A 13690-nucleotide genomic window follows, 5' to 3' on the forward strand; every position below is an offset into this window, starting at 1 on the left:
TCGTTTGTTTGTGTAATATATACGTGTTTCTCGTTTCTCGTTTTGCTTATATAGATTAAACCGTTGGTTTTCCCGTTTGAATGGTTTTACACTAGTAATGTTGGGGCTCTTTATAGCTTGTTGTTCGGTGTGAGCCAAGGCTCCGTGTTGAAGGCCGTACTTTAACCTATAATGGTTTACTTTTTAAATTGTTATTTGGATGGAGAGTTGTCTCATTGGCACTCACACCACATCTTCCTTTTTCTATAGCACCCTTTAAAGTCTTACGCAAACGATGCGCCTGTTTTCCCTTCACAGGACATTCACTGATATATTGTAGACGAAATGCGCGTCTGGCGTAAATATAAAATTTAAATACTGGTATCTATGATGAGTTAAAACTTAAAATACAACCACTGAGTCGACGCCATTGCTGGTAGAGATTTATTTCCCCGAGGGTATCACCAGCCCAGTAGTCAGCACTTGTGTTGACTTGGCTTATCATTGATATAATCTTATAAATTAACACCGTTTTAAATTTTTGAAAAAAACTAAGGTTTTTCTACACCAGGAATGCCTTACCTGTATTTTGCAAAACTACTAGGAATGTTATGTTCTCAATGTTCTTCAACTTCGTCCTTTATTTTGGCCTTTCAATCATTATTTTGATTCGAGCGTCACTAATGAGTCTTTGTAGATAAAACGCGCGTCTGGTATTTATGATGAGTTTTTTTGTGTTATTCCGCTACTGGATGACCCCCCTTATTTTTTGCCTTTTTTTTTAAATTTTGAGCTCTAGTTTCAGATTTTTGAACAAAGTGCCCTTCGATACCTAGCGCAAAAGAAGCGCCTGTTTCGCCTCTACAAGACCTATATAGTCATTCCCCGTGACACCCCTCATTATTTTTCTCTAGAAGCCCTGGAATAGGCCGACCCTCCTAATTTTTTGACATTTTTTTTCAAATTTTGAGCTCTAGTTTCAGATTTTTGAACATAGCGACCTTCGATACCTAGCGCAAAAGAAACGACTGTTTTTCTTCTACAAGACCTATATAGTCCTACCCCGTGACACCCCTCATTATTTTTCTCTAGAAGCCCTGGAATAGGCCGACCCTCCTAATTTTTTGACATTTTTTTTCAAATTTTGAGCTCTAGTTTCAGATTTTTGAACATAGCGGCCTTCGATACCTAGCGCAAAAGAAACGACTGTTTCTCTTCTACAAGACCTATATAGTCATACCCCGTGACACCCCTCATTATTTTTCTCTAGAACTCCTGGAATAGGCCGACCCTACCCCCATTTTTTTGACATTTTTTTCGAACTTTGAGCTCTAGTTTCAGATCTTTGAACATAGCGCCCTTCGATTCCTAGTGCTAAAGAAGCGCCTGTTTCTCCTCTACAAGACCTATATAGTCATACCCCGTGACACCCCTCATTATTTTTCTCTAGAAGTCCTAGAATAGGCCGACCCCCCTATTTTTTTGACATTTTTTTCAAATTTTGAGCTCTAGTTTCAGATTTTTGAACATAGCGCCCTTTGATACCTAGCGCAAAAGAAGCGCCTGTTTCCCCTCTACAAGACCTATATAGTCATACCCCGTGACATCCCTCATTATTTTTCTCTAGAACTCCTGGAATAGGCCGACCCTACCCCCATTTTTTGGACATTTTTTTCGAATTTTGAGCTCTAGTTTCAGATTTTTGAACATAGCGCCCTTCGATACCTAGCGCAAAAGAAGCGGCTGTTTCCCCTCTACAAGACCTATATAGTCATACCCCGTGACATCCCTCATTATTTTTCTCTAGAACTCCTGGAAAAGGCCGACCCTACCCCCATTTTTTGGATTTTTTTTTTCGAATTTTGAGCTGTAGTTTCAGATTTTTGAACAAAGCGCCCTTCGATACCTAGTGCAAAAGAAGCGCATGTTTCTCCTCTACAAGACCTATATAGTCATACCCCGTGACACCCTTCATTATTTTTCTCTAGAAGTCCTAGAATAGGCTGACCCCCCTAATTTTTTGACATTTTTTTCGAATTTTGAGCTTTAGTTTCAGATTTTTGAACATAGCACCCTTCGATACCTAGTGCAAAAGAAGCGCCTGTTTCTCCTCTACAAGACCTATATAGTCATACCCCGTGACACCCCTCATTATTTTTCTCTAGAAGTCCTAGAATAGGCCGACCCCTCTAATTTTTTGACATTTTTTTCAAATTTTGAGCTCTAGTTTCAGATTTTTGAACATAGCGCCCTTCGATACCTAGCGCAAAAGAAGCGCCTGTTTCTGCTCTACAAGACTTATATAGTCATTCCCCGTGACACCCCTCATTATTTTTCTCTAGAAGCCCTGGAATAGGCCGACCCTCCTAATTTTTTGACATTTTTTTCAAATTTTGAGCTCTAGTTTCAGATTTTTGAACATAGCGCCCTTCGATACCTAGTGCAAAAGAAGCGCCTGTTTCTCTTCTACAAGACCTATATAGTTATACCCCGTGACACCCCTCATTATTTTTCTCTAGAAGTCCTGGAAAAGGCCGACCCCCCTAATTTTTTGACATTTTTTTCAAATTTTGAGCTCTAGTTTCAGATTTTTGAACATATCACCCTTCGATACCTAGCGCAAAAGAAGCGCCTGTTTCTCCTCCTCAAGACCTATATAGTCATACCCCGTGACACCCCTCATTATTTTTCTCTAGAAGCCCTGGAATAGGCCGACCCCCCTAATTTTTTGACATTTTTTTCAAATTTTGAGCTCTAGTTTCAGATCTTTGAACATAGCGCCCTTCGATTCCTAGTGCTAAAGAAGCGCCTGTTTCTCCTCTACAAGACCTATATAGTCATACCCCGTGACACCCCTCATTATTTTTCTCTAGAAGTCCTAGAATAGGCCGACCCCCCTATTTTTTTGACATTTTTTTCAAATTTTGAGCTCTAGTTTCAGATTTTTGAACATAGCGCCCTTCGATACCTAGCGCAAAAGAAGCGCCTGTTTCCCCTCTACAAGACCTATATAGTCATACCCCGTGACATCCCTCATTATTTTTCTCTAGAACTCCTGGAATAGGCCGACCCTACCCCCATTTTTTGGATTTTTTTTTCGAATTTTGAGCTGTAGTTTCAGATTTTTGAACAAAGCGCCCTTCGATACATAGTGCAAAAGAAGCGCATGTTTCTCCTCTACAAGACCTATATAGTCATACCCCGTGACACCCTTCATTATTTTTCTCTAGAAGTCCTAGAATAGGCTGACCCCCCTAATTTTTTGACATTTTTTTCGAATTTTGAGCTTTAGTTTCAGATTTTTGAACATAGCGCCCTTCGATACCTAGTGCAAAAGAAGCGCCTGTTTCCCCTCTACAGGACCTATATAGTCATACCCCGTGACACCCCTCATTATTTTTCTCTAGAAGTCCTAGAATAGGCCGACCCCCCTAATGTTTTGACATTTTTTTCAAATTTTGAGCTCTAGTTTCAGATTTTTGAACATAGCGCCCTTCGATACCTAGCGCAAAAGAAGCGCCTGTTTCTGCTCTACAAGACTTATATAGTCATTCCCCGTGACACCCCTCATTATTTTTCTCTAGAAGCCCTGGAATAGGCCGACCCTCCTAATTTTTTGACATTTTTTTTCAAATTTTGAGCTCTAGTTTCAGATTTTTGAACATAGCGCCCTTCGATACCTAGTGCAAAAGAAGCGCCTGTTTCTCTTCTACAAGACCTATATAGTTATACCCCGTGACACCCCTCATTATTTTTCTCTAGAAGTCCTGGAAAAGGCCGACCCCCCTAATTTTTTGACATTTTTTTCAAATTTTGAGCTCTAGTTTCAGATTTTTGAACATATCACCCTTCGATACCTAGCGCAAAAGAAGCGCCTGTTTCTCCTCCTCAAGACCTATATAGTCATACCCCGTGACACCCCTCATTATTTTTCTCTAGAAGCCCTGGAATAGGCCGACCCCCCTAATTTTTTGACATTTTTTTCAAATTTTGAGCTCTAGTTTCAGATTTTTGAACATAGCGCCCTTTGATACCTAGCGCAAAAGAAGCGCCTGTTTCTCTTCTTCAAGACCTAAAAAAAGACCTTCTTCAAAAAATAAAGATTGCATATTTTGGCTTTAACATTGATTCACTGATAGGGTCTTTGCATCGGAACTAAACACATTTATTTCTAAAAAAAAAAAAACAGTTGTTGGCATGACACGGGTTATGTTCTTCTCATATATTTTATGATAGTATGATACTAAACCCCTAACGGGAGGGATTGTACCTGATATTCATATGATGAAGACATAATCTTTCAATCAGTTTAATTGAGGTCTGGAGCTGGCTTGTCAGTTAACTGCTAGTAGTCTGTTGTTATTTATGTATTATTGTCATTTTATTTATTTTCTTTTGTTACATCTTTTGACATCAGACTCGGACTTCTCTTGAACTGAATTTTAATGTGCGTATTGTTATTCTTTTACTTTTCTACATTGGCTAGAGGTATAGGGGGAGGGTTGAGATCTCATAAACATGTTTAACCCCGCCGCAATTTTGCGCCTGTCCCAAGTCAGGAGCCTCTGGCCTTTGTTAGTCTTGTATGATTTTAAATTTTAGTTTCTTGTGTATAATTCGGAGTTTAGTATGACGTCCATTATCACTGTACTATTATGCATATTTTAGGGGCCAGCTGAAGGACACCTACGGGTGCGGGAATCCTCGCTACATTGAAGACCCATTGGTTGCCTTCGGCTGTTGTTTGCTCTATGGTCGGGTGGTTGTCGCTTTGACATATTCACCATTTCCTTTCTCAATTTTACTATATAGTCATACCCCGTGACACCCCTCATTATTTTTCTCTAGAACTCCTGGAATAGGCCGACCCTACCCCCATTTTTTTGGACATTTTTTTCGAATTTTGAGCTCTAGTTTCAGATTTTTGAACATAGCGCCCTTCGATACATAGCGCAAAAGAAGCGCCTGTTTCCCGTCTACAAGACCTATATAGTCATACCCCGTGACATCCCTCATTATTTTTCTCTAGAACTCCTGGAATAGGCCGACCCTACCCCCATTTTTTGGATTTTTTTTTCGAATTTTGAGCTGTAGTTTCAGATTTTTGAACAAAGCGCCCTTCGATACATAGTGCAAAAGAAGCGCATGTTTCTCCTCTACAAGACCTATATAGTCATACCCCGTGACACCCTTCATTATTTTTCTCTAGAAGTCCTAGAATAGGCTGACCCCCCTAATTTTTTGACATTTTTTTCGAATTTTGAGCTTTAGTTTCAGATTTTTGAACATAGCGCCCTTCGATACCTAGTGCAAAAGAAGCGCCTGTTTCCCCTCTTCAAGACCTATATAGTCATACCCCGTGACACCCCTCATTATTTTTCTCTAGAAGTCCTAGAATAGGCCGACCCCCCTAATGTTTTGACATTTTTTTCAAATTTTGAGCTCTAGTTTCAGATTTTTGAACATAGCGCCCTTCGATACCTAGCGCAAAAGAAGCGCCTGTTTCTGCTCTACAAGACTTATATAGTCATTCCCCGTGACACCCCTCATTATTTTTCTCTAGAAGCCCTGGAATAGGCCGACCCTCCTAATTTTTTGACATTTTTTTTCAAATTTTGAGCTCTAGTTTCAGATTTTTGAACATAGCGCCCTTCGATACCTAGTGCAAAAGAAGCGCCTGTTTCTCTTCTACAAGACCTATATAGTTATACCCCGTGACACCCCTCATTATTTTTCTCTAGAAGTCCTGGAAAAGGCCGACCCCCCTAATTTTTTGACATTTTTTTCAAATTTTGAGCTCTAGTTTCAGATTTTTGAACATATCACCCTTCGATACCTAGCGCAAAAGAAGCGCCTGTTTCTCCTCCTCAAGACCTATATAGTCATACCCCGTGACACCCCTCATTATTTTTCTCTAGAAGCCCTGGAATAGGCCGACCCCCCTAATTTTTTGACATTTTTTTCAAATTTTGAGCTCTAGTTTCAGATTTTTGAACATAGCGCCCTTTGATACCTAGCGCAAAAGAAGCGCCTGTTTCTCTTCTTCAAGACCTAAAAAAAGACCTTCTTCAAAAAATAAAGATTGTATATTTTGGCTTTAACATTGATTCACTGATAGGGTCTTTGCATCGGAACTAAACACATTTATTTCTAAAAAAAAAAAAACAGTTGTTGGCATGACACGGGTTATGTTCTTCTCATATATTTTATGATAGTATGATACTAAACCCCTAACGGGAGGGATTGTACCTGATATTCATATGATGAAGACATAATCTTTCAATCAGTTTAATTGAGGTCTGGAGCTGGCTTGTCAGTTAACTGCTAGTAGTCTGTTGTTATTTATGTATTATTGTCATTTTATTTATTTTCTTTTGTTACATCTTTTGACATCAGACTCGGACTTCTCTTGAACTGAATTTTAATGTGCGTATTGTTATTCTTTTACTTTTCTACATTGGCTAGAGGTATAGGGGGAGGGTTGAGATCTCATAAACATGTTTAACCCCGCCGCAATTTTGCGCCTGTCCCAAGTCAGGAGCCTCTGGCCTTTGTTAGTCTTGTATGATTTTAAATTTTAGTTTCTTGTGTATAATTCGGAGTTTAGTATGACGTCCATTATCACTGTACTATTATGCATATTTTAGGGGCCAGCTGAAGGACACCTACGGGTGCGGGAATCCTCGCTACATTGAAGACCCATTGGTTGCCTTCGGCTGTTGTTTGCTCTATGGTCGGGTGGTTGTCGCTTTGACATATTCACCATTTCCTTTCTCAATTTTACTATATAGTCATACCCCGTGACACCCCTCATTATTTTTCTCTAGAACTCCTGGAATAGGCCGACCCTACCCCCATTTTTTTGGACATTTTTTTCGAATTTTGAGCTCTAGTTTCAGATTTTTGAACATAGCGCCCTTCGATACCTAGCGCAAAAGAAGCGCCTGTTTCCCCTCTACAAGACCTATATAGTCATACCCCGTGACATCCCTCATTATTTTTCTCTATAACTCCTGGAATAGGCCGACCCTACCCCCATTTTTTGGACATTTTTTTCGAATTTTTAGCTCTAGTTTCAGATTTTTGAACATAGCGCCCTTCGATACCTAGCGCAAAAGAAGCGCCTGTTTCTCCTCTACAAGACCTATATAGTCATACCCCGTGACATCCCTCATTATTTTTCTCTATAACTCCTGGAATAGGCCGACCCTACCCCCATTTTTTGGACATTTTTTTCGAATTTTTAGCTCTAGTTTCAGATTTTTGAACATAGCGCCCTTCGATACCTAGTGCAAAAGAAGCGCCTGTTTCTCCTCTACAAGACCTATATAGTCATACCCCGTGACACCCCTCATTATTTTTCTCTAGAAGTCCTAGAATAGGGCGACCCCCCTAATTTTTTGACATTTTTTTCGAATTTTGAGCTCTAGTTTCAGATTTTTGAACATAGCGCCCTTTGATACCTAGCGCAAAAGAAGCGCCTGTTTCTCCTCTACAAGACCTATATAGTCATTCCCCGTGACACTCCTCATTATTTTTCTCTAGAAGTCCTAGAATAGGCCGACCCCCCTAATTTTTTGACATTTTTTTCAAATTCTGAGCTCTAGTTTCAGATTTTTGAACATAGCGCCCTTCGATACCTAGCGCAAAAGAAGCGCCTATTTCTCCTCTACAAGACCTATATAGTCATTCCCCGTGACACCCCTCATTATTTTTCTCTATAACTCCTGGAATAGGCCGACCCTACCCCCATTTTTTGGACATTTTTTTCGAATTTTGAGCTCTAGTTTCAGATTTTTGAACATAGCGCCCTTCGATACCTAGCGCAAAAGAAGCGCCTGTTTCTCCTCTACAAGACCTATATAGTCATACCCCGTGACATCCCTCATTATTTTTCTCTATAACTCCTGGAATAGGCCGACCCTACCCCCATTTTTTGGACATTTTTTTCGAATTTTTAGCTCTAGTTTCAGATTTTTGAACATAGCGCCCTTCGATACCTAGTGCAAAAGAAGCGCCTGTTTCTCCTCTACAAGACCTATATAGTCATACCCCGTGACACCCCTCATTATTTTTCTCTAGAAGTCCTAGAATAGGGCGACCCCCCTAATTTTTTGACATTTTTTTCGAATTTTGAGCTCTAGTTTCAGATTTTTGAACATAGCGCCCTTCGATACCTAGCGCAAAAGAAGCGCCTGTTTCTCCTCTACAAGACCTATATAGTCATTCCCCGTGACACTCCTCATTATTTTTCTCTAGAAGTCCTAGAATAGGCCGACCCCCCTAATTTTTTGACATTTTTTTCAAATTTTGAGCTCTAGTTTCAGATTTTTGAACATAGCGCCCTTCGATACCTAGCGCAAAAGAAGCGCCTATTTCTCCTCTACAAGACCTATATAGTCATTCCCCGTGACACCCCTCATTATTTTTCTCTAGAAGTCCTAGAATAGGCCGACCCCCCTAATTTTTTGACATTTTTTTCAAATTTTGAGCTCTAGTTTCAGATTTTTGAACATAGCGCCCTTCGATACCTAGCGCAAAAGAAGCGCCTATTTCTCCTCTACAAGACCTATATAGTCATTCCCCGTGACACCCCTCATTATTTTTCTCTATAACTCCTGGAATAGGCCGACCCTACCCCCATTTTTTGGACATTTTTTTCGAATTTTGAGCTCTAGTTTCAGATTTTTGAACATAGCGCCCTTCGATACCTAGCGCAAAAGAAGCGCCTGTTTCTCCTCTACAAGACCTATATAGTCATACCCCGTGACATCCCTCATTATTTTTTTCTATAACTCCTGGAATAGGCCGACCCTACCCCCATTTTTTGGACATTTTTTTCGAATTTTTAGCTCTAGTTTCAGATTTTTGAACATAGCGCCCTTCGATACCTAGTGCAAAAGAAGCGCCTGTTTCTCCTCTACAAGACCTATATAGTCATACCCCGTGACACCCCTCATTATTTTTCTCTAGAAGTCCTAGAATAGGGCGACCCCCCTAATTTTTTGACATTTTTTTCGAATTTTGAGCTCTAGTTTCAGATTTTTGAACATAGCGCCCTTCGATACCTAGCGCAAAAGAAGCGCCTGTTTCTCCTCTACAAGACCTATATAGTCATTCCCCGTGACACCCCTCATTATTTTTCTCTAGAAGTCCTAGAATAGGCCGACCCCCCTAATTTTTTGACATTTTTTTCAAATTTTGAGCTCTAGTTTCAGATTTTTGAACATAGCGCCCTTCGATACCTAGCGCAAAAGAAGCGCCTATTTCTCCTCTACAAGACCTATATAGTCATTCCCCGTGACACCCCTCATTATTTTTCTCTAGAAGCCCTAAAATAGGCCAACCCTCCTAATTTTTTGACATTTTTTCAAATTTTGAGCTCTAGATTAAACAATGACATAAAAGGTGCTATATTTTACAGGGTAGGACTACTTTTACATACGTTCTAAATTGAAGAGGGTGCATATATATAGGTGGCCCTACACCTACAAATAATCCGTTGATAGGTGCATAGTTATTGTGGTACTGAATATTAGCTTAAAAAGCTATTGGACTTGTTAAATCAATAGATTGGATAAAAACCATTTCAAAATTGAGTTTAAATTGCTATATTTTAACTGATTTTCTGCCTTTTGAAATATTTTTTTATATAACGGCCGTTGTTGTCTGATTCTGTTTTTTGGTTTCTCGATATATCGCCTTATTGTTCGCTGGCTTATTGTTCGCTAGCTATTGTTCGCTAGCTTCTGCCTGGTAGATGCCACTTGGATATAACCCATAATAAAACCACTTTTGGTTTCAATCAATTTTAGAATTATATTTCTGAAAGTGTTAGAAAGAAATAGTATGCCTAAAACTTGGATATTTTGGTTCTGTACTTTTAAGCATGAGTTGATATCTCGAATGTCCAGCGATTATTGTTGAATCTTTTACAGATTTGTCTATGAATCTTTTCAATTAGATAATATTTGACAGTTGTTGCATCACATGTACGTGTTTGAATGCAGCTTCATACATTTTGCATTTTTTAGTCTGATATTTATTGCCAGAGTTGTCATCAACAATCAATCTAGAATTCTGAAAGAAAGCAAGCAGTAAAATTTGTTTTATCACTACTATGTTAATGTTTGTGTATGCATAAACCAATTGTTCAAAGTGGAAAAGATTTATATCCTGATAGGTCATCAAAGATAAACATATATATATTTTTTATCATCTTTCTGCATTTGATTCCAGAAAAAAATCTATGAGACATATGTAGGCCTATTGTAAATTTTACGTAATGTTCACGATTTAAGAGTGATTTTTAACGTTAATTTTTTGCGAAGTGATAGGCTACACGGTACTGACGAATTATCAGTTGAATAAGTTCTCAAATTTCATTTATAGCATACTATAAAGTCTATCCAAATCACAAAAAAGTATAAAATAAACAATTACCAATGTGTGGATTAGATAAACATGTCAGCATTTCATTGCGTAGGAGAAAAATGAGTTTGAAAATCGGGAAATGTTTGATTATATAGGAGTATATATTAACTCACCGTTTTACGGGTGACACCCTACCTTTAACAGTGGCGGATCCAGAACTTTTCTTAAAAGGGGGGGGGGGCTCCAGTCATGCTTCAATGATTCCCTATATAATCAACCAAATTTTTCCCACGAAAGGGGGGAGGGCCCAAGCCCCCCCCCCCCCTGGACCCACCTATGTTTAAATAACAAATACTTCATCTTCCGTATGTTGTAAAAACGAGAAATGTGTAACCAAGGTGAATATACAACGAAAATAGACAGACAACAGTCTTGCATGTTTGTTTGTGACTTGTAAACTAAGAAGCTTAGAGTATTGTGTAAAATCTTTGCAGATGACACAATAAACTAAAATTTCTATTCAGCTATATTATTTACTATATCGGGTGTCAGTGGTGACGCAGGATTTGCTTATCCTTCCGGAACACCAGTTTTTTTGTTTGGGTTCGTGTTGCTCAGTTTTTAGCTACTCATATGAATCATTTTTTGGACTCTGTATTTCATTGTCATTCATTATTTTGCCCTGGTTGTGTCAGATTTGCTTTGACTCAATAGTCTTAAATTTCCCTTCTTATTCCGCCTCTTTAAAAAAAAGATGTTACGTATCGTTCCATCCGGCCAAAAAATAATAGTGGAAAAAGATATTCCTATTTTGGAATATTTGTCTGTCGGTATTTAATAAATTCGTCCATCGAATAAAACTTGTTTAGAGATATTTCTGTTGTCGTGTTTGGAAAAAAGCAAATAGCCGTTGTTTTAAATATGATACTGGACATTGTGTACGCGTACCTTTTCAAAAGTTATATACGTTAAACTACATTAAATTATACATTATACTAAATAGTTCATAACATCAGGACTCGAGATAAGATGTTTACCAAGGTCAATTTGAATGCATGCATGTGATTATTGTGAATATAGAGATTACACTTTTTCTTAAAGTTTGCATAGGTACATTGTGTCCGTATTTATTATTTTTTTTTTTCGAACATGTCTGTTAGTAAGCTTTTTCTTAGTTTACAGCTGTTGTATTTAAATAAAAACCAAATCGTTAAGTTTGATAGTAAAACTAGTTTTATTTTTTGGTTGCTAAATGTCCAGTGGGAAATATTTCACTAATATTTAGAACATACTAGTAGTCAAGCTGAAAAATTCAATTAACTGGTCTAAAATGTTTGTGAGATGGGAAGACTTTAACTGCAACTTAATAGAAGAGGAGTCAGATGAGTGCATCTTTTTGTAGAAGCCTCCATATGCCATTCTTACTTAGATAGAGTATATTTCTTGGAATTAAGGAACGTTGTATGTTACATTGATTATATCTAGGCCTTCACTATAATAATCAAAACCAAAAACGGAAAGAACTACATAATTCGACGATGGAAAGAAATTCCAGACAAAAAAATATATATATATATATCTGCCTATGTGTAGTGACAACTGCAAATTATACCTTGTCCATCGGATTTCTTATATATATATATAAAACGTCTAAATAATAGTCAACGATTTTTCCCACGTGGGCGCTCAGAGGCGGATTTAGGGGGGGGGCAGGGGGCCCGGGCCCCCCCTTTTTGGGAAAAAATTTGGTTGCTTATATAGGGAATCATTGAAGCGTGACTGGAGCGGGCCCCCTCTTAGGTCAGTCAGTGGGCCCATACTTATGAAAATTTCTTGATCCGCCACTGGCGCTGGATCGTTACAAGTAACGATACATGTACACAATAAAATAAATTATATAAACGCCTAAAAAGTGTACATAACAACACCAATAACATAAAAAGGAACTATAAATGTAATTATTTATAAATATTTCGGATAACAGATATCCTTCATCGGTATATATGATTGTGATGTTGAATGAATCAATTAATCTAAGTAGACTGATAATTTATAAGTGTGACCAAATATATTTTTAATGTACGTTTTCATTCAGAAACCATTTACTTTCCTTTTTTCCATGCGTCAATTGTGGTTCCTGGTGGCGTTTTTTGACAAAATGATCATATAAATAAAAAGTATCTTCATGTTCGTCTTTGATGGATGCAGATGTTTCGTCTCGTTTGAAAGTCTTGGGAGAGCTATCCTTATCATCGGGTGATCCGTTCGCCATGAAACCAACCGCTTCTATATCTTTTGATTTATATGAAATACAGTTAGGACTTGTTTTTTCATCTACATTATTTTCCATATGTATTGTGTCTTTATCATCAGATTTGTTTTTCAAGGACACCTTTACCTCTAATCGCTGGGCAAGTTTATCCATTTCTTTCATGATATCGGTCTTTAAATGATCTTTCCATCCTTTAGATTGATTTTTAATCAGACTTTCAAACGGATTTTTTTTGTTCTTTATAAAATCCATCAGTGACTGGTCCAACACGATATTAAACATCATGTTATCGGTTTCCTCATTTTCCGTCACCTCGAACATTTTTCGCTGAGCGTGAATCGTTTTCTTGATTCTTTGGAGTGCAAAAAAGACCTGTTTAGCATTTCCATGGTATTTTGCGGTGGTAAGAAATCTTTCATTCTGCACAATATTCTGCTTGAATCCGGACACGGTGTCTATTTGTTCTTGTAATGGTTTAACTTTAGACACAAATGTTTTAGAAACATCGGTTTTTATGTTAGGCTTCATCTTCTCTAGCTTGTCAATAGCTTTGTTAATACAGCATTCGGCTTCTGAAATAATTTTGTCTTTTTCTGCATTTATTCTTTCTACCTGTTTTATTTTATTTTCTACTAATTCTGTCATTACTCTTTCTAAACAATTAAGATCTTTCTCCACTACTACATCGATGTTATCATCTGCTAACATCTCTACAACTTCATCTACAGATTTAATATTGAGACATTGACGGTGATTCTCTGCCAAACAGATAATGCAACACATCTCAGAATGGTCTAAACAAAAAACTTCGTAAAACTTCCCTGAATGTTCATCACAAGGTTCGTTCACCTGGTGGTCGGATATTTTTGGAAGTTTCTGACCCTCTGAAATTGTCACGACTGTGTGTGTTCCGGAATCTTTCAGACGGCTGTGAAAACTTTTCAGGCATCCATTGCACAACAACTCGTTACTATGCTGACACCACTTGATTGCTTTTACACGAGCTCCAACACGTGAACAAGGATCACAGTTGTAGATGATGTTATCCTTCGATTTTGAATCCAT

At 38.2% G+C, this 13690-nt stretch overlaps 1 protein-coding gene across 1 annotated transcript; it reads right to left on the reverse strand.

The window, feature by feature from the left end:
* Positions 1 to 12427: 12427 nt before the first annotated feature.
* Positions 12428 to 13690, reverse strand: LOC139482997 (uncharacterized). The gene has a single exon (XM_071267027.1). The coding sequence runs from the start codon at positions 13688 to 13690 to the stop codon at positions 12428 to 12430; it is 1263 nt and encodes a 420-aa protein (XP_071123128.1).

This window comes from Mytilus edulis, chromosome 7, assembly GCF_963676685.1.
Source record: "Mytilus edulis chromosome 7, xbMytEdul2.2, whole genome shotgun sequence".
NCBI lineage: Eukaryota > Metazoa > Mollusca > Bivalvia > Mytilida > Mytilidae > Mytilus > Mytilus edulis.